At 45.6% G+C, this 27005-nt stretch overlaps 1 protein-coding gene across 2 annotated transcripts in view; it reads right to left on the minus strand.

Moving 5' to 3' along the window:
• Positions 1 to 270: 270 nt before the first annotated feature.
• Cdc14a (cell division cycle 14A) overlaps positions 271 to 27005 on the minus strand; it is a 190666-nt gene continuing 163931 nt past the window's right edge. The window contains exons 14-15 of one of the 2 annotated variants that reach the window (XM_045138596.1): positions 26481 to 26823; positions 271 to 2364 (exon numbers count right to left, since the gene is read on the minus strand). In XM_045138596.1, coding sequence (XP_044994531.1) covers positions 2335 to 2364; positions 26481 to 26823 — 373 coding nt within the window. In that variant the 3' untranslated portion in view covers positions 271 to 2334. Of the gene's footprint in view, positions 2365 to 26363; positions 26824 to 27005 lie in introns of those variants that run through there. The other variant, XM_045138595.1, reaches the window with a different exon arrangement.

A 27005-nucleotide genomic window follows, 5' to 3' on the forward strand; every position in this document is an offset into this window, starting at 1 on the left:
CACCCCAAAGAAAGTAACCACCCTGGGTCAAAAGTAAAGTTATACAGAAATTCCAATGCACTGGGTTGGGGAGATAGCTCATTTGATATAGTGCTGACCTCTCAAGGAGGAGGACATGAGTTTGATTCCCAAAACACACATACAAATGCTGCAAATGGGGACATGGACCTGCAATCCCAGTGCTGGGAAGGCACACACTCACATATACACATAAGAGAAGGAACTTCAACACACTGGCAACACAAAACCCAAATTATGACAATCCAGGAATAAATTTCATAAAACTTTTATTATTCATTAGCAGTGTATCCTCCTACACTTTAAAATAGAACAAAATAGCTTCTGGAAGATAAACTATTCATAACAAAATACATGTCAAACAATTTTTTTATAGCTGGAGTAGAATTACTTTTCTATATAATTTATATTATATACATCTCCTTTCTGGTGTGCCTTATGTATACACATGTGTATAATTAAGTTTAAGACATACACATGTAGATACATATGACTTATATACACACATCATTGTGGAAAATTTACAGTAGTCAACTTTACAATCATTTTAGTGGCTGCACACGTTAGTGTTCAAAGAACTAAAAATGACAATACAATTCCCTTTCCCCGCTTCTCAAATGCAATCTGAATTACTTTTCAGTGATAATCTGAAAAAATAGCATCATCTTCCTATACAATTAACCAACCTTTTTACAACAGCTCATAATAAAATATTTTATTTTTCAGCTTTAGAAAAGATAGACAATTTCATCCCACTTGTTTTAATATCTGATTCCTAAAGCATGCAGTTCATTTTTCCGTCAGCTGAGTGCAAGTATTTGGTACTGTCGTGGAAGGTTGTGCTAACACACCTGAGTCAGTCACTCAAATGCCTTTTGAAAAAAGTAAAACGTGAACAAGATGTCCTACTGAGGCACAGGTACCCCCTGCGAATAAATACTTTATAAATAACTCAGTGGCTGGAATCAGTCACTTCGTTAGCATCCATGTAACTGGCCCTGCACTATGGAGTGGTTCCTTCCTAAGCAGCCTAGAAGAAAATCAGGATCTATAACTCTCCACTTCCAGAAACAGAACACACAAGTTTCTAGAGTCCTAAACCTGAGGTGATGCTTACAATGAAAAGGCCACGTGTATCAAAGGGGCCTTTCATTTGCACGTTAGGCTCTAGATACACAGCGGGTATCAGGGGGGGTTGCTGTGTTCAAAATTGTGTCCCTTAATATACAAATGTCCCTAGCAGCGTCTTCCCATTTCCCTTCAGGGAGTAAAAAGTGAAGTCAGATCTTGTGTGCTTTCCAAGGTAACCATCACCTCGCACCAAAACCAGAATGTTCTGAGTCAATACCTCTTTTGAAGTGCTTTGTGGTCATTCTAAGCATGATAGACTACTTAGTGACAGAGGTCTTAGAAACTTCAGGCATGGATTTTAAAATGTGAAACCTTCTTCTGCATATTACAAGAGAAAATAGAAGGGAAATTAATGGTTTAAGGCATTTTTGTAAAGCACTCTTGTGAGAGAAAGAAAAAGAAAAAAGTGTTTGGAATGTTGTTATTTCATACAGGGAAAAAATAAAATGCTTTCAGGAGAAATATCCAGTAAATTCTGGTCTTCCAGTAGATGCTAAGATCTTTAAGTATTCCCTCCCTCCCGGCAGGAAACAAAGCTGACAGAAAGGAACAAAAACAAAAATAAAATAAAAGTGGGGGAGGCTTCATCCCAAATGAGCCCCACCAGACAGCTTTACTCTTGGTAGAGATAATTGGATGAATTTTTAAAATAGACACAATTCTCCCAAAGAATACCCTGGTCTGCTGTATCCACAGTGGGAACAAAAGTTGCTTCCTAAAAAATGTCTTCCTCACTTCTTTTCCTTAATAAGGAGTCTGGAAAAAAACAATCCTAACACTAATCACATTTAAAATACAAATTTTTGGTAGCAAACAGCAGAAAAAAAGCTAAATCAAAATAGAGTCTAACTTTTACATAATTTTTTATATATTTATAAATTTATCAAAATAGTCTTTCATAAAGTTCACAATACATGTATGCTGTAACACTGTACACGTAAATGCAGGTAACAAACGCATTCCTGGAATACATTAGAAATAACCTTTAAAATACCAAATTCAACTTTAAAACTGTCTTTTAAGAGTGTCAAAATCTCCACAAACATCATTTCAGTGCATTTCTGGAAGTCATTAACCAGGGTCCTGGTTCTGAGTCTCTTGAAGGTGTTATCTTAGTGCGCTCCTCCACATTGCTCGTCCAGATGTCTGAGGAGACAGAACTACCTTCACTGGCGTGGCAAGGCCTTAGTAATGGACATATTCACACTGAAGGGACTGTGCGGGGAAGAGACAGAAGGGGAGGTTAAATTCCATCACACAGAAAACTGCTAACAAATCATACAGCTTCCTCCTTCAACACAAGGCAGTTTCAGGTCTATTACATAAAAGATACATGAAATAAACTAAGAAAAAAAAAAAACCAGAAAGATGAGGGGAAGCATGGCATTTGCTCAAAAAGAATGAGACATTCAGTTATGTAAAGTGATCACCAGAAAACCCTTGTATTTCAAAAGATTTGGTAACTTACTAACAGTGGTTATAGTGAAATGTTAGTTGAAAAATGGAGAGGCAGCCTAAATTTGATTCTTGAGCTTTTGTGCAAAAATACTGGCTGTTACTCAAAAGTTTTAAATGCCGTAATTAACTGAAGGGTTGGAGTAAACTTCGTGAAGGTTTTCTTTTAATTTAACACGCAAAAGTGACATGTTAACACTTCTAATGCGCAACAGAATTAGCAGCCATTTAAATCAGGTCCTTCAAAATGCCTGAATTTAGTAATTGTCTTACAAATCCTTCCCATGGAAGGGACACAAATCACTATCAGCTTTGAAAGCTCATCTCAGGTCAGTTCTGCAATTGCAGCAGCTTTCACACCCGCTGCTGGCACTTAACAGGGACATGAGGGTACCGTGCATCAAAATGCGAGGATGCCAGGCATAACAAGCCAGGAACAGAGAGAGAGAGTGACAGAGAGCACTCACCACTTACCTCTGAACACTAAATAGTGGTTACAAAGAAGCGACATAAACCAGTTCTGAACATTAACAATATTTTTGTACAGAATTCTACTCCAGTGCCTCTGAACAACAAAGATGAGTTTCTAGAAAATCGCCTCTTCGGACTGGAGAGATGGCTTAGTGGTTAAGGCGCTTGCCTGCGCAGTCAAAGAATTTATGTCTGAATCTCCAGGTCCCATGATGCACAGTGGATAAGCGCACAATGTCACACATGTGCACAAGGGGGCATATGTGCCTGGAGTTCGTTCACTGCACCTGAAGGCCCTGGATCACCCTTCTCTCTCTCTCTCTCAAAAATAAATAATAAAAATAGAAAGTCACCTCTTTGCCCACTTGATCATTTTTCAAACTGATCTGCAACATTTTATTAGCAGATCATCTCAATTTCGAGACTGATCCATTTAGTGCTGATATAGGTATCAGTAAAAAAATAAATGTGCTGTTCACTTTCATGAACAGTCAAACAATGTCCGTTAAGAATTTTATATCCTCCTTGAAAAACCAAAAAAAAAAAAGAATTTTATATCCTATCAACAGCTATTTACTAAGTACCTTTTAACACAAGGAACCAGTTATAACCCTAACCTCAAAGGGCAAAAGATGCATCCACGAAGCACGTTAAATGAAGACAGTTCTGGCAGACAAGAATGCACCCCCCACAGCCCCCCATAGAGTTCACATTGTGCATCAGTGAAAGGCTGGGAGAGGGCCAAGGAAGAGAGCGGTTCTCCCCGCTACAAGTTTCAAGGGAGAGGTTCAGTGTTACGACGAGTGAGGCAGAGGGCAGGGACTTGCACAAGCTGACTTGCACGCTACGGGATGAGGTTTACACAAAAGCTTCCCAACAGGAGTGAGAGCATCAGTATTTAAACGCTACAGTATGAAGACACCTGATTTCACAGAGAGGACAAACATACTTGGACCCTGAGAAGGTCCAGTGGAGTTAGCCAAATGGCTTAGAATAATCCATAGTCTTTTAGCTGGTGGGACTCCAGCTGTCATGTTAGCCATGTGAGCTTAAACATGACCTGTTGTTTTTCTAGCTGCTGCTTCCCATTTTCTTCTGATACCTGGGCAAGCAGTCTGAGGCAGAGCAAGTAAGAATTCTCCGTTTGCAAGAATGCCACACATAACAGGTCACAGATTGCAGCTGGCGTTCCTTGGGGATACTGAATTTTGACATATGTTTCAATTAGAAAAGTCACAGGTGTTATCACTGAGGGGAATTTAAGATTTCCCCGCATGGCTTATAAATGGAGAACAGTTACGTAGGCAAGCGCTTTCTGAAGCCTTGGGGCTCCCTTAGTTCTCACTCAACAAAAGACAGAGACTGAGCAAACGACCTCACTGAAATTGTTTTCAAGGGTACTAGTAGCGACAAGAATGTGCAGGAGGTACACACGTGTTCATTTTTTTTCATCTTAGGAGTCACAGTGCCCACCTTCAGGTTTTATTGCTCATATATTCAGGGGTCTTCTGGCTAAAGTCTTTGCCTTTACACAGCAGAGCTCACCGCGCCTAAGTGGGGTTTGATCTAGCTTCAAATACAGTTCCCCACAATCCTCCTGTTTCCTTTTCCCACACCCTGTTTGCTCTCCTACATTGCTGATCTGGTCCTGCAGGTCTCTGCAAACAAATGAAGACACGTTTTGGCCCAAGCAGGACCTTTTGTCCTGCGGGCTGAACCATTCAATGAGTATTTATAGATTAGGCTGTGGGGCATTAACAATGCGACGCTCAAAGTAAAACACGCCGCATGGATTCTTTAAATGCTGCAAAGAAACTTAAAGGTTTCTTCACTTTAGCAAATTCTTCTGTATTTTGTAAGAAGGCAACTTCTTTTTAGTCTCAATCTAAAATAAAAATCATAACAGAGTCCACAGACCTACTAACTTCAGAACACATAAGAAACATGTCAGCACTTGTCACCGGGGCAGCAGTGACGTCGGGGGATGGGAATGCTTCCCCTTCAAGCACCGGGTGCCTACCGCAGCGGGGTGCTGCCCGGGATCTCTTTGGGCCGGTTGGACGGTCCACCACGGAAGAACCTGCGGGGAGAGCAGCAGAGCTCTCCACCTGAGATCTCGGCGCAGAGGACCGACAGCCCTCCCAGCTCCAGCGTGAGTCCAGCCCACATCTAACAGCGCGACACTTCCTGCAGAAGCACAAGGGGCCTACCAAGCCGACCAAATGTCTTCCGATGCTCTGTCTATCATGAACGTCAGGTGACAATCCAGACTGCTCCAAAACCCAAACTGATTTGAATGATAGCCACACACACACACACACACACACACACACACACACACACACACACACACACGCCCCGGACCTCATGCGACTGGGTCGCCCTCAGCATACAGGCACAGTAGGAATGCCACGTGGAGTTATCTTTGGGCTATGCACATCTCCACATATCTCATTACGTATATTTAAATATGCCAACATCCACTTCTGATAAAGAAGATTCAATCTGGACTACTAGCTGGAAAAGATACCTGTTGCTAGAGTTTTAATTTGTATAATTAACATACGCTTTGTAGTTGAGAAACATCATCACTACCATCAATTAAAATAAACGGAAAGCAAATAGATCTAGCGTTCTTCATGAGTTAGATAGAGTACTGAGCAGGTCGTCTATTCTAAGGTGAATATTCACTGAGTACGTTCTGCACGTGAGACACAATTTAGGTATCTTATATGCACTCACTCACTGCGTCCTCCACACAAGCGATCTCACAGATGGCAGAAAGGAAAAGTTGCCCAGATCACACGACACAAGTGGGGGTGCTCTAGTCTGAACCCCAAGAGCCTGGGTCTGAAGCACAAACTCTGGCTGCTATATTTAATACCTCAAGGGAACTTTCATCATCTGTCCTGTGATCTCTACACATTCAACATTCTCTCTGACCCTGACAAAAAATAAGGCAATAATGTCTAATGCAGAGCAAAATCTTGAGAGAACAAATGATAAATATATATTACAAAAGATAATGTATTAAAGGAAATGATGTTTAAATTATCTTCATCAGTACTGAATCAAAAAGGAATCTTCTAGATGAGTGTGGCAGCACACGACTTCAATTCCAGCACTTGGGAGGTTGAGATAGGAGGATTACTGTGACTTAGAGGCTAGCCTGGGATACATTGTGAGTTGAAGGTCATCCTGGGGCTACCGTGAGACCCTGCTTCAAAAAAATAAAAATAGGCCTGGAGAGATGGCTTAGCAATTAAGGCATTTGCCTGCGAAGCCAAAGGACCCAGGTTTGATTCCCCAAGACCCACATAAGCTGATGCTCAAGGGGGTGCATGCAGCTGCAGTTCCTTTGCAGTGGCTGGAGGCCCTGGCATGCCCATTCTCTCTCTGTCTTCTCTCTCTGCTTGCAAAAAAAAAAAAAAATTAAAATTAAAATAGACCAAAAAGGAATCTTCTTTATAATTAATTAAAGTTTGTGTGCGTGTTGTGTGTGCACGTGCACATGCATGCAGTGTGCGTGGGTATGCATGTGTGTACAGTGGATGCAGATATGCACACGCCATGCACAAGCATGCAGAGGCCAGAGGAAAACACTGGGTTTTCTCCAATGCCTCTCTTCTGACTTAATCCATCGAGACGGTGTCTTTCATGACCCTAGAGCTCCCTATTTCTCAGTAAGACCGGCTGACCAGCGAGCTCCAGTGACCCCCCCCGTCTATGCCCTTCTCAGCACTGGGGTTCCCAGGCATCTATCACTGGGCCAAGTTTTTTTTTTTTTTTTTTTTGTAAATTTATTTATTTGAGAGCAACAGACACAGAGAGAAAGATAGAGGGAGAGAGAGAGAATGGGTGCGCCAGGGCTTCCAGCCTCTGCAAACGAACTCCAGACGCGTGCGCCCCCTTGTGCATCTGGCTAACGTGGGACCTGGGGAACCGAGCCTCGAACCGGGGTCCTTAGGCTTCACAGGCTAGCGCTTAACCGCTAAGCCATCTCTCCAGCCCTGGGCCAAGTTTTTTACGTGGGTTCTGGGGACTGGACTCAAGCCTTCATGCTCATGGGGCAAGCATTCTTAGCCGACGAGCTCTCTCTCCAGCACCTAATTAAAGTTTTAATTCTGTTTGGCAATTTTGTTGTTGTTACCTTAATGAATTAATAATATTCATGTATCTAAAATACAAAAAGTAATAGCAAGGGCAAAGATATTGGAGATGGTCACGAGACCTGACATGTTAATATTATTTTAGCGCTTGTTTACATAACCAAGAGATTTTTAGTTTCTCAACTATAATATTCAAGATCATATGGTCAGCAAGTTCCACAGGGCTATAAGAAATTAAGATTAAATCAGGTTTATTATGAAAGTACAGTATTATTATGATATGAAAACCATAAAAATAATAATGCAGAAATATTTAACCTGGGAAGTATGGATGAAATTGCCTTACATTTTCAGCCTCAATTTTTTTAGTGTCAAAATATAAGCTTCCATCAAGAAGTCTTGTTCCCTGAAAGCTGTAAGATTTGACATAAAACAAGGTGTTAGGTAAAGAGATCAAGACAATTTGTTCTGATCTAGAAATTTGCTACTAATCTGTTTTGGCAGATGTGCGTAATTAACTGGAGACACTTAGCTAACATGCAGGTGTTACTTGTTTCAACAGCCCAGTTACTTAATCACGGCAGAACAATGTTGAATAATTATAGACATAAATACAGCATAAATGGTTAATAATAAAACTAAGTTGGCTAGCAAGAGCAATACACTAGAAAAGACAAAATAAAAAATGGGCACCCTTGGCCTCAAATAAATGAAACAATATCTTATGTCATTAAATGAATAAAAAGGCCTAATTTAGCATCCCTCTAAGTCAGAGTCTGTCCTCAAACTGGTCATAAACTTTTGTGCCACATTAACTTTCTTTCTTTTTTCATGGTGACTTTCTATTCATCATATTTCTCCTTCTTCCCAAGTCTCTCCGTTCTCATTTTTTGGTGTATACGTACAAATGGTGTGTGTGTGTGTGTGTGTGTGTGTGTGTGTGTGTGTGTGTGCAGGATGTGCACAAAGCATTTACGTGTGAGAGTGCAGGTGGAGTTTCGGGGATCAGCCCTCACCTTCCACCCTATATGAAGCCAGGTCTCTCGTTCATGTCTGCATTCACCAGGCTAGCTTCTAGAAAAGTCTCCTGGCTCTGCTTCCCTTCTCACCATAGGCACACTGGGTCTGCGGACGGCTATCATGATGTTTGGTTTTTATGGGGGAATTAGGCTTAAACAGCAAGCACTTTATCCACTGAGCCATTTTCCCAAATGGGAGGGGGAATAAATCATCTACCAGTTACCCCTGCTTTAAAACATTTCATTTATTTATTCATTTATTCATTAGAAAGAGAGAGGGGCAGATAGAGTAGAGAAAGAATGGGTGTGCCAAGGCGTCCAGCCACTGCAAATGAACTCCATATGCATGTGCCACATCTGTACATCTGGCCTACATGGGTATTGGGGAATCAAACCTAGGTCCTTAGGTTTTGCAGGCAAGTGCCTTAACCACTAAGACATCTCCCCAGCCCATCCCAGATTTGCGTACTAACTACAGAGGCAAAAATGCACCTAAAAAATAGTTTGTTTTAATGTGATGGCCAATTAAGAAGAAAAGCACATGTTTCAGGAGAAGAGACTTTTTTACACAGCTTCAGTTTCAAAAGTTTTAAAGAAAATTCAACACTGGGAAAAATTTAATTAATCTCATTAATTCCTGGTTTTCTTTATGTCTTTGAATAGCTTCCAGTTTTTGTATTGCTTAACACTGAATACAGTGGGGTTGGGGAAATGGCTCAGTAGTTAAAGGCACTTGCGTGCAAAGCCTGGCAGCCTGGCTTCAATTACCAAGCTACGCGTGTAAAACCAGCTCGGCATTTGTTTGCAGTGGCAAGAGACCCTGGCATGCACGTGCGCTCACATGCACGTACACAAGCAAATAGACAGATAAGTTTTAAAGAACGGACACACAAAACATGTGTGTTGATGCACATTTCTACAAATGAGGTTTCTCAGCACTTAAGAACTTGCCTCTGGTGGTGCCTCCGCTGGGTAAGGGCTTATGGGCATTGTGTTAACACAAAAAGGCTAAGAAGGTTTGTGATAAAATCAATAGATAGATTTTTCTTGTGTTCTCTATGCAATCCAGGTACCTTGAAGATGGAACAAGCCAATTTTGGTTAATTAAAATACTATGTAAAATATTCTTTTACCATCCTACATGGTTTTTAATAGATTCTTTTTTTCTGGGGGAATTTAATATATGCTTTTCAACAATCACAAAGAGCTCAATTGTTAGGTGACATGTTGTTGACACCCAGCTCGAGTCAGCCAAGCATTGCAGGAGTGTTTTCAGTTCATCTGAACGCCAAAATTATATTGATGCAAGCTCGGTTTAATTTTATTTTCTCTTATTTTAGGAAAGCCACTTTTCTAGAAGAAAAAAATAGACAATTTCCAGATTACTGTATATTACGGCTAAAACCGAAAACTTGGTTCTCTTTGTATTAGTGTTTGACACACTAACAATAATATATACAGGCTCCTGAGTGCCTTAGCTTAGCATTCATGAACACAGATATATTATCCAACTTTTAGTTTGAGAAAACTTGTTAGGCAGAGACACTACAGAGCCTCAGGAAACAAAGGCACTCTGAGAAGCTTAAAAGCTGGCAGAGGACGGAGACTCACGAACGTGACCCCGAGAGTAACGGGTGCAGGGCAGTGAGGGGTGCAGGCACAAAAGCCATAGGTGTCCAACTAAATGGGTCACTAATGCTTCATCAGAAAGGCATATCAGGGGCTGGAGAGGTGGCTTAGTGGTTAGGCGCTTGCCTGTGAAGCCTAAGGACCCCAGTTCGAGGCTCGATTCCCCAGGACCCACGTTAGCCAGATGCACAAGGGGCGCACATGTCTGGAGTTCGTTTGCAGTGGCTGGGAGACCCTGGCACGCTCATTCTCTCTCTATCTGCCTCTCTCTCTCTGTCTGTCTGTTGCTCTCAAATACCAGCACCTGGGTGGCAGAGGTAGGAGGATCGCTGTGAGTTGGAGCCCACCCTGAATGAATTCCATGTCAGCTTGGGCTAGAGTGAAAAAAAAAAGGTATATTAGGGCTGGAGAGATGGCTCAGCACTTAAGGCACTTGCCTGTGAAACCTAATGACCCAGGTTCGATTCCCCAGTACCCACATAAAGTCAGATGCAAAAAGTGGCACAAGTGTCTGGAGTTCATCAGCAGTGGTGTACCCATTCTTCCCCCCACCCCCAGCTTGTAACTTGGAAAGAATATAGGTAGATGGGATTGCCACTGGAAAATGGGAGGGCTTCTGTGATTTAAAAGGGAGTGGGGGCTGGAGAGATGGCTTAGCAGTTAAGGTGCTTGCCTGCAAAGCTCAAGGGCCCAGGTTCAAATCCCCACTATCCATGTAAGCCAGATGCACATCCATTCTCTATCTACCTCTTCCTCTCTCTCTAATAAATAAATTATTTATTTATTTTGGTTTTTTGAGGTAGGTTCTCACTCTACCCCAGGCTGACCTGGAATTCACTACAGAGTCTCAGGGTAGCCTCAAACTCACAGCAATCCTCCTATCTCTGCCTCCTGAGTGCTGGGACTAAAGGTGTGCACCACCACACCTGGCTCTAATAAATAAATTATTTTTTAAAAAGGATAGAGGGGGAAAGGGATGAGTGTGAGGCAGAAGCACATGGAGTGGAAGAGAGAGGTCACTTCTGGTGAATTCTGTGTTCTCAGCAGATTTCAAGACCAGGTCAACAGGCTGTGGATGTCAGGAGGGGTTCAACTGATGATGGTCTGATGTTTTGAAACAGCCAGTGTAAAGAAGGGACAGCACTCCAGAAAAGGGACAAGTAAACCAACTGTGATCACTGAAGAGTCAAGTAAATTACAGACACATTTGAAATGATATTTTTCTCAGACAGCACTTAGAGAAGGACAAGAGACCGTTGAACTGACTGAATATTGGAAGCTGGTCATAAAGTGACCAGCGATTGTCCAAGGACACCTGAGAAGCTGGGAGAGGGAGGCAGAAATGACTACATGGGCTGCGGAAGGAAGGGGGAAACTGGACAAGACTGAGGAGCTGGGTCCGGGTCAGAAAGGAGACAGTGCGGACGTGGGAAGGGAGGTGAGTTGTTTGGAGGGAGTTTCAAGATGTCAGAAGCAAGCCTCTAGGGACTTCAGTCTACTGGATGGATGTCCGAGAGACTAACATGGTAACACAAATAAAGTCCCTAATGGGACGACATGTACGTCAGAGGTATTCAATGACTAATTTATTTTTTTTAATTTTTTATTTATTTATTTGAGAGTGACAGACACAGAGAGAAAGATAGAGGGAGAGAGAGAGACTGGGCATGCCAGGGCTTTCAGCCTCTGCAAACAAACTCCAGATGCATGTGCCCCCTTGTGCATCTGGCCTACATGGGTCCTGGGGAATGGAACCTCATACCAGGGTCCTTAGGCTTCATAGGCAAGCGCTTAACTGCTAAGCCATCTCTCCAGCCCAACTAATTCATTTTTAATATTTTATTTTTATTTGTTTATTTGAGACAGAGAGAGAGAGAGAGAGAAAAAAAAGGCAAAGAGGTAGAGAGAGAATGGGTGCACCAGGGCCTCCAGCCACTCCAGAAACATGCTCCCCCTTGTGCATCTGGCTCATGTGGGTACTGAGGACTTGAACCTGGGTCTTTAGGCTTCATAGGCAAGTGCTTAACTGCTAAGCCATCTCTCCAGCCCTCAACAACCTACTTTTTGAAGAGGGAAATGATGAAGAAACTGTTACAGAATTTTGTCAAAGACCTGCTACTTAAAACATAAGCACAGGTCTTCTTCAAGGAAGGAATTTGGTGACAGTGATGAGGGAGAAAAGCTCTTCGTCTCACTGCGTGGTGTGCTGAAAAGAGGGGCGCATGGGGGAGCAGACAACCACTGCGGGTCAGAACTCTTGGGAGCGGCCTGAGAGCAAGCAGGTTGTATGCAGAGCTGTAAATGGGGGGGAGAGGGGAAGAGGTTGGCAAGGGGCCATCATACTTTACTCACTTCCAAATGGAGACTTCTTTTCTCCTTTGGGTGATCATGTTTTCATAACAGCGGGTTGACAGGCTTGTAACGTTCTCCCCACGGAGGAAGCACATGCTTTTATGAGGAAAACAGCTCTCCCCTCACGCTCCAGCCACTAAGCGGTTGTGATAATTCACTACCAAGGAGAGCCTGTGTCGTTAACCAGAGACTCTGTCAAGGCCAAGCTCAGTGGGGGCGGGGGAAGGGACTGAAGTGATGGCTCAGCGGCTAAGACACTTCCCTGCAAGGCCTCAACCCCCAGGTTCGATTCCCCAGTACCCACATAGAGCCAGATGCACAAAGTGGCGCATGTATCTGGAGTTCATCTTCAGTGGCTGGAGGTCCTAGTGCACCCATGCTCTCTCTTTCTCCTTGCAAATAAATAATTTTTTTTTAATTTATTTGTTTGAGAGAGAGAGATGCAGAGAGAAAGACAGATAGAGGGAGAGAGAGAGAATGGGCACGCCAGGGCTTCCAGCCTCTGCAAACGAACTCCAGACGCGTGTGCCCCCTTGTGCATCTGGCTAACGTGGGACCTGGGGAACCGAGCCTCGAACCGGGGTCCTTAGGCTTCACAGGCTAGCGCTTAACCGCTAAGCCATCTCTCCAGCCCAAATAAATAATTTTTTTTTAAAAAATCTGGCTGGGAAAATTCAAAAGGCTTCAGATACATTTAACAGACCTAAAAGTTATGACTACTCCCTCCACGTACAAGCTAAGTATCTGTTTAGATGAAGAAGCCACCCATCAGCATTCAATGATCAGGGGCTGGAGAGACGGCTTAGTGGTTAAGGCGTCGGCCCTGCGAAGCCAGAGGATCCAGGTTCAACTCTCCAGGACCCACGTAAGCCAGATGCACAAGGGGGCGCACGCATCTGAAATTGGTTTGCAGTGGCTAGAGGCCCTGGTGTCCCATTCTCTATCTGTCTGCCTCTTTCTCTCCCGGTCACTCTCAAATAAATAAATAAAAATAAACAAAAAACTTTAAAAGAAAAGCATGATCAACAACTCTGTGACACGAAACGAAAGAAGAAGACACAGGGCAGGCCACTCACTGGAGACGGAGACAGGCCCAAGTGGACAGCTGGTCCATTTCTGTGGATCCACGGGGCCAAAATCCTCAGGCCTGAAACTGGGGCTGAGCCACGTTCTGCCCGCCGCGGAAGGAGGCTGAGCTAAATCACGACCACTGTCCTCAGAGCGGGGCTTCCCGCTCACCAGTCCAGGAGCCTGGATCACTCAGACCAGCCTCCAGATTGACAGACAACCAGCAAGCTCACAAGGAAGGATAAAGGGTCAAGAACAAGCACACTGGAGAGACTGATTTGATCACTACGTACCAAAGCATCATATTGGGGACGGGGAGATAGCTCAGTCATGAAGTGCTTGTCTTGCAAAGCATGAGGACCTGAGTTCAATACCCAGAACCCATGGTAAAAAGAAGAAAAAAGGGGAACCAGGAGCCAGGCATGGTGGCGCACGCCTTTAATCCCAGCACTTGGGAGGCAGAGGTAGGAGGATTGCTGTGAGTTCGAGGCCACCCAGAGACTCCATAGTGAATTCCAGGTCAGCCAGGGCCTCAGTGAGACCCTACCTCGAAAAACCGAAAAACCAAAAAACCAAAAGAAAAGGGGGGCCAGAGAGATGGCTTAGCAGTTAAGCACTTGCCTGTGAAGCCTAAGGACCCCGGTTCAAGGCTCAACTCCCACGTCAGCCAGATGAACAAGGAGTTCATCTGCAGTGGCTGGAGGCCCTCTGCGCCCATTCTCTCCCTCCCTCCCTCCCTCCCTCTCTCTCTCTCTCTCTCTCTCTCTCGCTCTCGCTCTCAAATGAAAATATTTTAAAAAGGCATGTGCAGTGACATGTGCCTGTAACCCCAGCACTGAGTAGAACCTGGGGGGTCCTTAGGGCTCACTGCCAGCCAGTATAGTCTACGTGGTGAGCGCCAAACCAGGGTAACACTGTGCCTCAAGAAAGGTGAAAAATACCTGAAAGATGTCCTGATGTTTGTCCTTTAGCCTCATACATATGCACACACATGCAGTGCACATACATACGTGTACACACAAGTCATATGTAGTCCATAAATAGACCTAATTATTTTGCCAATCAAAAATAAAATGAAGTGCTAGAGAGATGGCTTAGTGGTTAAGGTGCTTACCTGCGAAGCCTAAGGACCCAGGTTCGATTCCCCTGTATCCATGTAAGGCCAGATGCACAGGGCAGCGCAAGCGACTGAAGTTCTGAAGCATTTGCAGTGGCTGAAGGCCCTGGTGCACCCATTCTCTCTCTCTCTCTCTCAAATAAATAATTTAAGTTAAAAGTATAAGTAAATAAATAAAATGAAACAAAAATCAGCAAACAGAGGAGAAATACAGAAAGGAGAGGAATGAAAAAAAAATAATACTTCTCTGAGGCTGGGGAGATGGCTCAACAGTTAAAGGCACTTGCTTGCAAAGTCTGCTAGCTGGGTTCAGTTCCCCAGTACCTATAAAAAGCCAGACACACAAAATGGCACATGCATCTGGAGTTTGTTTACAGTGGCTAGAGGCCCTGGCACACCCATATTCTCCATATTCTCTCTCTCTCTCTCTCTCTCTCTCTCTCTCTCCTCCCCCCTTTCTCCCCTTGCAAATAAATAAAATTATTTTTTAAAGTACTTCTCATCAGGCTGGAGAGATGGCTTAGCGGTTAAGGCGTATGTCTGTGAAGCCTAAGGACCCAGGTTCTATTCCCCAGGTCCCACGTAAGCCAGATGCATATGGTGGCACATGCATCAGGAGCTTGTTTGCAGTGGCTAGAGGCCCTGGAGTACCCATTCTCTTTCTCTCTCTACCTCTCTCTGTCTCTAATAAATAAATTAAAATAAAATCTTTAAAAATACATACTTTAGGACTGGAGAGATGGCTTAGCAGTTAAACACTTGCCTGTGAAGCCTAAGGACCCCGGTTCGAGGCTCGGTTCCCCAAGTCCCACGTTAGCCAGATGCACAAGGGGGCGCACGCGTCTGGAGTTCGTTTGCAGAGGCTGGAAGCCCTGGCGCGCCCATTCTCTCTCCCTCTATCTGTCCTTCTCTCTGTGTCTGTCACTCTCAAATAAATAAATAATTTTTTAAAAATACATACTTTAAAAAAATACTTCTTTTCCAGAGTTAACCAACTAGAATTCCTCTAGAACACACTGAAAAACATAAACAACAAGAAAACCAACAAAGCCGCAAGGAGGAAGCAAACTCTCCCAGGCAGAAAGACAAAAAGCACTATCAATACGACTTTCCCCACAAGATCCTGAAAATGCCTCAAAGAGAACAAAAAAAAACTATGAAGCCAAAACAGGCAGGTCCAAATTAGACCAGATGGCTATCACACTACATGCATTTGACATGCTAAAAAAGAAAGAACTAAGCTGGGCATGGGGCGCACGCCTTTAATCCCAGCACTTGGGAGGCAGAGGTAGGAGGATCGCAGTGAGTTCGAGGCCACCCTGAGACTCCACAGTGAATTCCAGGTCAGCCCGGGCTAGAGTGAGACCCTACTCTGAAAAACCAAAAAAAAAAAAAAAAAAAAAAAAGAAAGAAAGAAGGAAAGAACTGTTGAAATGCAAAGGTCAGTGGACCGGGACACCTACTCCGGAACACACACATCAAAGACAATCAGCACCCGAAAAGCAAAGGCGGGCTGTCATCACAATGCAACCAGAGCTCAGGAGAAAAGCTACAAACACAAGGGCAGGAACGCTGACAACGGACAGACGGGCAGAAAGGCTTCAGCGCGAGCTGCGAGGGTTCCTTCCTGGCAGCGCTCATTTTCCTGGTTAGGGAATTTTGATTGGCAGCTTCCCGCTGGGTGGGAGGTTTTATTTGTTTCTCACCAGAGTTTAAGCTAAAGGCGAAGGGAAAAAAAAAAAAAAAAGCAGAGAAGGACTATGCGGAAAGTTACCCGCTGAGAATTCGCCGTAACAGAAGAAGGCGTCAACCCGAACATGGAAAGCTTACACAGAGGCCGAACACCCATCCGCTATAATGAACCCACACCCAGACACGCTGTCAAACCACAGCATTTCAAGGAAAAGGAGCCAGCACCATCTCATGATAACTGATCTTAGTCCACAAACACACGGTATTTCTAAACATGCCTAACCTGGGAAACTGTGGGCTGGAGAGATGGCTTAGCGGTTAAGGCGCTTGCCGGCCAAGTCAAAGGACCCAGGTTCAATTCCCCAGTCCCACAGAAAGGCAGACGCACAAGGTGGCGCATGTGTCTGGACTTTATTTGCAGTAGGTAGAGGCCCTGGCATGTCCATTCTCTGTCTCTCTTTCTCTCATAAATAAACGATCTTTAAAAATTGGGAAAATGGTCTCTGAAGTAGATTGTAGCAGTGGTGGGAACACAATGATCCATGAAGTCTAGAGACAAAGTAAGCCAAGAGACGTCTCCGTGGAACTTTAGCCTGGTAGAAGACCATGGCTATGCATCTTTTCTGGCCCTGCTCCCATGAAACAATGCTGAATTCATATCAACATATAAAATTCCTATTGGGGGCTGGAGAGATGGCTTAGCGGTTAAGCGCTTCCCTGTGAAGCCTAAGGACCCCGGTTCAAGGCTTGATTCCCAGGACCCACGTTAGCCAGATGCACAAGGGGGTGCATGCATCTGGAGTTCAATGGCAGTGGCTGGAGGCCCTGGCACACCCATTCTCTCTCTCTCTCAATATCTGCCTCTTTCTCTGTCTGTCACTTTCAAATAAATAAATAAACATAAAACAACAAAAATATTTTAAAATTCCTATTGGTTAAGTTTGACATACATCTAAAAAGCACTTCACTCTGGGCCAGGCGCAAAATTATGTATGGATGGATGGGAAGTTGGCTGGATAAGTGGATGAGCAAGTTGTCTGAATGAATGAATGTCAGACTAAGCGAAGCCTCTTCTGATCCAGCAGCATTGTTGATGTCACATAAGGAAACGACACAGCCAGCTCCGGTGGCTCGGGCCTGTAATCCCAGCTACTCTGTAGAATTATCACAGGTTCAAGGCCTCCTGCCCCATCTACAGAGCAAGTTCAAGGCAACCAGCCTAGGCAACTAAGTGAGACTTGTTTCAAAATTAAAAAAAAAAAAAAAATGCTGAGGATATAACTCAGTGGTAAGAGCACTTGCCTAGCATGTGTGAGGTCTGAGGTTCGATCCTCAGTAAATCATGAAATTTATTTATTGAATCTTTGGGAAGAAAATAGTATAATAACATGCACCTACAATGTATCTAGCATCTTTCTATGTGAAGTCAGGGACAATTAACTTGTTCACATGCTACAGAGATGATTCTTCCACTGGTCAGATTTGAGGGCGAGAACTCAGCTCAAGTCTCCCCAAAGCACAGCCCACTCAGCTGACTATAAGAACAGTCACTCCCTGTGAGCGGCCACAGCTACATCGCAGTCACCTTCAGCTGTGCTACAAGAAAGCCGAGAGAGCCGGGAGGTGGCTTAGGCGCTTGTCTGCAAGGTCCAAGGACTCATGCTCTACTCTCCAGATCCCACGTAAGCCAGACACACAAAGGAGAGGCAAGCACAAGGTCGCACATGCCCACTAGGTGGTACAAGTGTCTGGCATTTGATTGCAGTGGCTGAGGCCCTGGAGCACCAATTCTCTATCTCTCCTCCCTCTGTCTCTCTCTCTCTCTCTAAAATAAAATAAAAAAATTTTTAACAATAATGCCAGTGTAGGCCAGTGCACACCTGTAAGCTCAGCACTTGGGAGGCTGAGGCAAGAAGACTGGCTGTTCAAGGCCACCCAGAGCTACACAGTGAGATCCTGTCTCAAAAGCAGGAGGAAGAGGAGCAGAAGGAGACGAATAACAAGAACAGGAAGAAGACGAAGAGGCAACTGTGGCTAAGTCAAAACTGGAAGTGCATAATATTTCATTTTAACTTTCCTTTCAACTTTAAACCGAATGAGTATCTTTTTATCCTTTTCTATTTCTACATAATACGTTGGAAACCATGAACTACAAAGAACTTCATGAGATGTTTGCACAAAGGAGACTTAAACTCTGGAGACAAAATGGTAAATGTGGATAATACATAAACAGATACTTCATAAACATAACAGCAACACTGCATGTCAACAAATCAAGGCGCTAAATCCTCACAATGTGAAGGAACAGAAAGTAGATGGGCTCAATGTACCGGAAAGAGCTTTACAGAGGAGGCACAAGGCCACGTGTTTCTGGTCCAAAGGGCAGAAGACTTTAAGAAAGGTCTTCCCAAGGCTAAAAGATAGAGAGAACTCGGAGCAGGAAGATACGAAAACAGTGTTCAAGGACATTCAGGGTCAGTGCAGAGGCAGAGATACAACAGGGAACTATCTGGTTCTTTGTGGAACATGTCTGCCAACTCTAGAGCAAGAACTGAAAGTAGAAAGAGGCGGACTTAGGAAGATCATCCAAGATGTCACCACAACACGGGCAGCAGAGAAGAATGGGAACATTCTAAGAAATGACACAGCCTTCATCAATACAACCTTCATCTTCCCCATGACTGGAAATGTATTCTTGGAAATATTTGATGATTAAGCTGTAAGAGTGAATAACAAAGCTAAATGTAGGATGCCACAATGTTCTTATTTTTTAAAAATATTTAAATTTATTTATTTGGATAGAGAGAATGGGCACACCAGGGCCGCTAGCCAGTGCAAAAAAAAAACTCCAGATACATGTGCCACTTTGTGCATCTGGCTTTTCGTGGGTACTGGAGACCAAACCTGCATTGTTAGGCTTTGCAGGCAAGTGCCTTAATTGCTGAGCTATTTCTCCAGCAACCCCCGTTTTTTAATATCAGAAGGTGACACCCAAAGTAGCTTCCAGAAGAATTTTATTATTGTTAAGAAGCTTATCACTGCATACATGTATAAACCCTACAGGCCACCGCTACACCAGCTTGTTCTCAAAGGCTGTTCCCATAAAACAGGATTGATGTGAAGCCCAAAACAAAACAAAACAATTCCTTGAAGCCTCGTAACTCTGCACACATGGTTGTTGTTGTTCTTTTATAACAAAGCACAGTACTTTATATCTTCTCATGCTCAATGACTGTGGAAAGATGCCTACTGAAGGACTATAATTTATCTTTGAATAGTTATGGTTCTATTCACAAGACTAAATAAAGAACTTAGAGATACATAATAGAACCATGCCAGTGTCCACATGTGGGTATTCAGGACTATCTACTAGAATGTGTGTTGAAACCCAGAAGAACAATCACATAAGCACAGCAGTTTGTTAAGGACATCTTGCAGAGGTGCCCAGGACGGCAGAGAAGCCCTCTCATATGCAATTCCTGACATGGAATGCTTTGATTTGTTTCTGACTTGTACTGACCTTCAGTAGTACTGGCAAGGAGGCCGGGATGAGGCTTGAGATGAGAGGAGAAGCAGGAAGGGTCGAGAGGAGGGGGTACTCAACAGGCAAGCGGAGGGACGGGGTAGAGAGGGCAGAAGGGTCTTGGCAGGGGATGACTGGGGAAAGGAAGGATGGGAGGAAGAAATACACAAAACCATAGAAACCTTCCTCTTAGTTAGCTAATTAAAAGTTTTAACTCTGAAGCTGGGTGTGGTGGTGCACGCCTTTAATCCCAACACTCGGGAGGCAGAGGTAGGAGGATCATCGTGAGTTCGAGGCCACCTGAGACTACCTAGTGAATTCCAGGCCAGCCTGAGCTAGAGCGGGACCCTACCTCAGGAAAAAAAAAAAGTCATAAATCTTAATAAGGCGTGCAGTGGGTGTAGTTTGAACAGAAGTACCCTATAGGAGGAGGAGCAAGCTGTATGCTAAAACCGTAGGCTTTTGCTGGTCAATCCCAGTGCCAGAACTGGGTTACCCACCAAAGTGAGCTGTTGGTCAGAACGGCCATGAGGACCCCAAAACAATGCAGGCCATTGTCAAAGCATTTGGTTACACACCAGATATAAGTAGTAAGACCCTATTACCGGAGACACCGAAGACGGCAGTCACAGGACACTGAGAGATCATGCTGGAACTGGGAATGAAGCAGCTCCCTGCTGGCTGGCCCTCATGGTGCTGGAAATGCCACCGGAGCTGCTGGGGGACAATGGTCACCAGCAGCAGGAGCAAGCAGGGATCCTGCCGGCTACAAAAGCAACCACCCAGCAACGATGCGCACTGCTCTCTGATTGGATCCTGGAGCCCATTCAGTGGGAGGGCATTCACACCTAGTACTGAGAGCCAAGTCAGAAGGCTGTAGATTAGAAATTCATAGACTTAGTGGGGAGCTCCCAGTATTCTTTGGCTAAGAAGAGAGGGTTTGCTCACCAAAAAGTTTTCTGAATGTCTTTGCTTATCCCCTTTGATCCATGCTGTTCTCACTCTGGGTTTGAGAATCTGAGTTTACAGATGGCAGCAAAAACCAGGGAGTCCCAAGAACCATGAGAGGAAGGAAGGGAGGGAGGGAAACCAACTGCCTACCACAATATGCTTTAGCTCACGCACATCTGCCAGGCTCCAGGAGACATTACAAAGGAAGCGGTGGATTAAACATTAGTGCTGCTGTCAGTGCTAGCCTGAGAACCTCCTCAAGGGAGATGGAGGCAGACACTGAGGAGACTCAAAACTCCTCAAAGCAGAAAATCAGAGGCTGCCAAGAGCTCAACATTAAAGGAGACTCCTAATATGCCCTCAGAAAGCATGGTAGATGGGGAGACAGAAGATTTGTGAGAGGGCTGGAGAGATGGATTAGCAGTTAAGGCACTTGCCTAAGGACCCAGGTTCAACTCCCCATAACCTACATAAGCCAGATGTACATGGTGGTGCATGTGTCTGGAGTTCCTTTGCAGTGGCTGGAGGCCCTGGCATGCCCATCTTCTCTCTATTCTCTATTTTTAAAAATAGATTTGTAAGGGCTGGACACTTGCCTGCAAAGCCAAATGACCCAGGTTCAATTCCCCAGGACCCACATTAGCCAGATGCACAAGGGAGTACATGCATCTGGAGGTCATTTGCAATGGTTGGAGGCTGTGGCATGCCCATTCATTCTCTCTCTCTTTCTCTCTCCCTCTTTCTCTGTCAAATAAATAAATAAATAAAATATTTTTAAAAATAGATTTGTAAGAGCCACAGGATGGGAAGGGTGTCCTGAGGTATTGTCCTCAGGAAGACTGGCTGGTACATTCATGGCCTCCTCAGTGAATAACAATGACCCCAATGAAGAGGACTCTCAGTGGAATGGTATTGGTGGAGAGAAAACATAAGCGTATAACCCAATGGGAATACCTGATTCAATCATACCACTTCTGAAAAAATACCTGAATCTAAGTCGGGAGACCACAAAGATAATTGCATATCCATGTTTATTGCTGCATGGTCCACAATAGTCAAGATATGGAACTGTCCTAGATATTTATCAACTGAGGAATGGATAAAGAAAATATGGTACATATACGCTGGAGTGCCACCCAATGATAAAGAATGAACCTATGTCATTTTCAGGGAAATAGAAGAAACCGGAGATTGTGTTAAGAAAAATAAGCCAGATTCAGAAAGAAAAACATCACATTTTCTTTATATGGGGATGGGGAATTTATATTTAAAAGAGTATGCAAGCGTGTGTGTGTGAGAGAGAGAGACAGAGAAAGAGATGAGAAAAGAGATGTTCTCTAAATATTCCTTTATTTTTTTAAAAACATATTATTTATTTATTTATTTGAGAGAGTGGAATAGAAAGAGGCAGAGAGAAGAGAGAGAGAATGAGCATGCCAGGGCCTCCAACCACTGCAAATTCCAGAAGCATGTGCCACCTTGTGCATCTGGCTTGTGTGGGTCCTGGGGAATTGAACCTAGGTCCTTTCTTTGGCTTTGCAAGCAAGTGCCTTAACTGCTAAGCCATCCCTCCAGGCCTATTCCTCTACTTCTACCCATAACAGTACACACATGGCATACAGTCAAAACTGTACGTCTCCAGGAGTCAGATGGCCGAGCTTCAGATGATGGCTCTGCTGTTGGCCAAACATTTAATCACTCTGCCCTTTAAGTGTTTTTAATTTTTATTTGAGACACAGAGAGAGGGAGTGAAATAGATGGGCACCCCAGGTCCTCTAGCCACTGCAAGCGAAGTCCAGACATTTATGCCACCTCGTGCATCTGTCTTATGTGGGACTGGGAGAATCAAACCTGGGTCCTTAGGCTTCATAAGCAACTGCCTTAACCACTAAGCCATCTCTCCAGGCTACCTTAAGTATTTTTTAACTGTAAAACACAAGTAATAATTCTTACTAGATTCACTTATTTATACATCCATCCATCTTTTTATCCAATCAACAAACCTTTGCTGAGTGCATCCAATATGCCAGGAGCAAGACATTTAACAATGGAAACCACAGGGCACATTCTCTGCCCTCACAGAGCCTGCAGCCTAGTGGACAAGCCCAGAGTGAGGAAGTACTGTGAGGAAGACCAAAGGAAAGCTGACGGGGAAGGGCTGTGACCGAACCCAGACGTGGGGGTCACATAAGGACAAGGAAGATGAATCGCAACTCAGTGAAAAGTGTCATAAAATGATAACATAGCAAATATTCAAGACAGATACCACAAGTAATTTCAAGTTAATAAAATACTTCCACCCCACCCACAGCTCATCACATGTCCCTCATTCCTTAAGCACTTGAAGACTTCTCTGTCAGCGATGTTCCACGGTAAGCGGGTCACCACAAGCAAAATTTTGTGCTTAGCTCCGGGCAGCAGAGAACCCCCCCCCCCCACACACACACACAACTAGAGGCCGTGATAATAAAAATAATAGCGATTATTTCTGTCTCAACCACAAGGATTCCTTATTGTTGGTTTCTGTTTTCCGTGTTAAGGCATTTAATGACAGAACAAGGAAATCATTTTTACATTTTTCTGGGGGCTGAACTGCTGTAAAAAGTGAGAGCAATTGCAGCTTTCAAAGGAGATGCTAATTGCAGCTTCTAAAATATGAGACTCCCTCCAAACACCCATCACCTCATCCCCCAGAGCTCCTGGATCTTTCTTAAAGGTACAGGGTGGATATCACCATGCAGACTTCATTTTCCTAACCAAGGAGTTTAGAGTTCTTAAAGTGCATGTATGCACACGCAGGTGCACATGTGTCTATGTTGGCTCGTGATGTGTGTGTAAAGATAAGAGAACAGCCTTGAATGCTGCGCCTCAGAAACACAACCCAGTTTTTCTGAAAACATGTTCTCTTCTTTATTTTCCCTTTGTCCCGGCTCTTTCTCTCTTTCTTCTCTCTTTGCCCCCCACCTGGGGTTCACCAGCTAGGCTAGCCTGGCTGGCCAGCGAGCCCCAGAACTCCACCTATCTCACCTCCCCAGCTCTGGGACTGTAGACACACGCCCACCTTGCCCAGCACCATTGCTTCACTGTGGGTTCTGGGGATCAGACCCGTGTCCTCATGCTTGTTCAAGGGTTTCCCGTCTCCCATCTGCAGCAGCCCGGGAAACAAGACCGATCTTATCAGACAACGATCGGAAATGCTGCGCAGGACCCTGAAGGAAAGCGGCTCCCCAGCCGCGTACAGCGGGCCCGGGCTCGTCTGAACTTCCTACCAGCGAGTCACCCGGGCAGGACTGGGGCCTTCGCGTCCCAGGAGGTCACGGGTGGCTTGAAAGGCAAACAGGGAGGAGGGTCTGCACAGAGCCCTTCTGCCTATTCCTCCCCAGCAGGGTGCGAGGGAGGAAAGGCTGGCCATGCTGCCAGTTCGAGTCACATGCCTTCTTTCACAATCCGACCACAAATCTAGGAGGAGCAGCAGCAGTAGCTGACTGCCCACACTTCAAACTCAGTTATTGGAGAGCCACTCTATGCCAGCCAAAAGGGATAAGGAGGAGGAAAAATGAAAAGAAGCGGCAAAATAGGGAACAAGACCAAAATTAAGTCATATAAACATCACTGGGGGGGCAGGTGGGTGTCAATAAGAATCCCCCAAGCTCCCACCAGCAAGGAGGAGGAGGGAAGCCCAGCTTTCCCCCTAAGCGGAGGTTCTGAACAGGCACCACAGTCCTGTGAAGCCATCAGGGTTTCTGCCATCGGCTAGGAAGTCTGCAAGGAATTTGTGTAATTCTCGAGCTCACACTTTCCCTGCAAATGTAAAGATTTGTATTCCGTTCTTGGAGAAAAAAAAAAAAAAAAAGGCTGTCCACAATCAGTGAATGAAGATATTGGCCTAATTCAATTCAGTGGCATACATGACGTATAACAATGAAAATAATGAAAATTTAAGAAGGAATTCTTCGTGTCTCGTCCCCATTGCGTGGATTCCAGCTTTTATGATACTCACATGTACTCGAAGCACATGGAAAGATCCGAATCAGACAGAATCAGATCAAGGTGTGTAAGTCATTACCTGGAGCCCTAGTCTATAAAGGGATCTAAGATAATGCTGAGCTACTTCATAGGGAAGAACATCAGATGGGGAAAGTTATATGCGCATGAACTCATCTTAGGAAAAGGAATGTGTGTGGAGTGTTTGGCCAAAGGGGAAAGGTTTGTTTTTGAAGAGGGCTGTGGTGGGGACAGGGGTGGCCGAATCCACGGAGTCCACATATGCACACGCGCGCGCGCACTGCATCCTCATTAGAGATGCTGCCTCAACTGCAGGCTAAGGAAAGAGGGCCCAGCGTGAGTTCACAACAGGGCAGCGTCGGGCTGATGGGTCAGCAGCAGCATTCACGGCCGGCACTTTCCTCGGTCCCCACCTCTTCTCGCAGACGGTTGGCTGCAGAAGTAACTCCAGACAGTGGCACACGGTGGGCCTGAACAGCCCCTTCCCAGGCGGGCTGGCTCCTGCCCGGGGTGCCACCAACGTGCCACCATGATTTCCCTTACACTTCCATGGCTCCTCTGCCGCGTCTCCTTGTCCCTCTCAGCCCTTACCCGCGTTCCTCAGATCTCACCGTCCCTTGAGGGATCACTAAACAATAGCCCTCGCTAATTAAGGATCTCTTTGGCAAAATGTGTTTGGAGATCTTCCCACCTGTCTCTAAAAAGAGATAGCAGATTTCAAACATCTTCCTGACATTCCTCCTACTCCTCCCCTGGCAGGCCCGGTACCAACTTAGAAGCTTTTCCGGTAAACCCGCTCAGTGACCACTTAATGGAGCCTGTGCCAGTTCCCTGCAAGAGGGCTAATGCTTGGCTCTGGGGCGATGCTTCTCCATGGAAAGACACTGGCACATTTCTCTGCCCCGAACCCACTCACTGATGCATGAGGTGGAAAAGTCATCATTGCTAATACACCACCACGAGCAAAGCAAATGCTCCTGACATATGAATCAGCTCCTGGCCTTGAACCAGACACTCAGGAGTGTTCTGAAGTCCAGCCAGAAAGCTGGCTTAGTGGGCCGGGGCACTTCCCACGCGAGCATGAGGGCCTGAGACTGCCTGAGTTCAAGTCTCCAGCAACCCACACGGAACCTCCAGGGAGGAGACTCTGTGTCTCGGGCTGCAGACACGGCTTGGTGGTTAAAAGTGCATTTCCTGTGCAAGCGCAAGGGTCCGAGAATGCCTGAAACTCCCAGAGTTCAAATCTCCAGGGCCCACGTAAACAGCTGGGGGTGGTCTTGTGCACCTGGAACCCAGTTCCACAAAGGGGAGGCGACACCAGGGACCCGCCTGAGCTCGTGAAAGGCTGTGAGCTCTGGGGTCAGTGAGAGACCCCGGCTCAAATGACAACAGGAGGGAGAGCCATGGCACAAGAAGACACGTGACCCTCTGCGCTGGCCACAAGGGCACACACATGTGCATACAGCACACACACATTACACGCACACAAGCAAAAAAAAAAAGCAACAATCAAGGAGAGACTCCATCTCATGAAACAAACAGATGAACAAGGGACACCAACCTTTGCACACACACGGAAGGGTGCACACATCTGTACACGCCACACTTTGTACACACACGCGCGCACGCGCGCGAAAAGAAGAAAGAAAACAAAAGCGTCACTGAAGTCAACAGGGTCTGCGGTGAAAACCCCACGTGCCCAGAGAGGAGAGGGGAGGCAAAGAATTAGGAAGAAGACCCAGGTGACACTCGGCATTTACTTGAAGAGGAGCGGGCAGCAGAGCGCGGTGCCGGGACAGGCTGGCGGCGCAGAGGGCAGCCGCTCAGAAGGCCTCCTTGGCACTGCCCAGGGTCTTTGGTGGCAGCCTCCGCTGCGAAGGCAACGGGCAGAAGTTGCAACCGGGGGTCTGAGGACCGAGAGGCGGCGTGTGCGAACTTACGGGGATGGACCGGCTCAGGAACCTGGCCGAGGAGGAGGAGGAGAGCCCGGTGAAGGAGGGTCGGAGGAGGGCGCTGTCGTCGGGCTGGCCGCTCGCGGGGCCCGCGCGGCCGTGGACGTGGCTCCCGGGGCTCCCCGCGCTGCAGCAGCCGCCGCGGCCGTCCTGGTTGTTGTTGAGCTCCGGGGGGCTCCTGCCCGGCGGCGGGGGGCTGCCGTTCGGGAGAGGGCTGGAGTGCGTGGCAGCGAAGCCCGCCTTGGAGGACGAGGAGGGCTTTTTCTCAGGGCCACCTGTCTCCGCGTTCAGGTTCCCTAGGGAGCTGGCGAGCCTGGAGTGGATGGAAAAGCTGGGTGGGAGACGCGGGCGAAGGAAGGGAGACGAGGAGGAGGGAAAAACAGCATTGTGTGCACCCGTGGACCTTGCCACACGATACAGGGCAAGGACATGACGACTCCCCTGGCCCCTGACACTGTAACTGGTGGCCTTACCTATACATATCAAGTTCCTTGGTCCGCAGAACTTAACTAA

The sequence above is a fragment of the Jaculus jaculus genome, chromosome 19 (genome assembly GCF_020740685.1).
Source record: "Jaculus jaculus isolate mJacJac1 chromosome 19, mJacJac1.mat.Y.cur, whole genome shotgun sequence".
NCBI lineage: Eukaryota > Metazoa > Chordata > Mammalia > Rodentia > Dipodidae > Jaculus > Jaculus jaculus.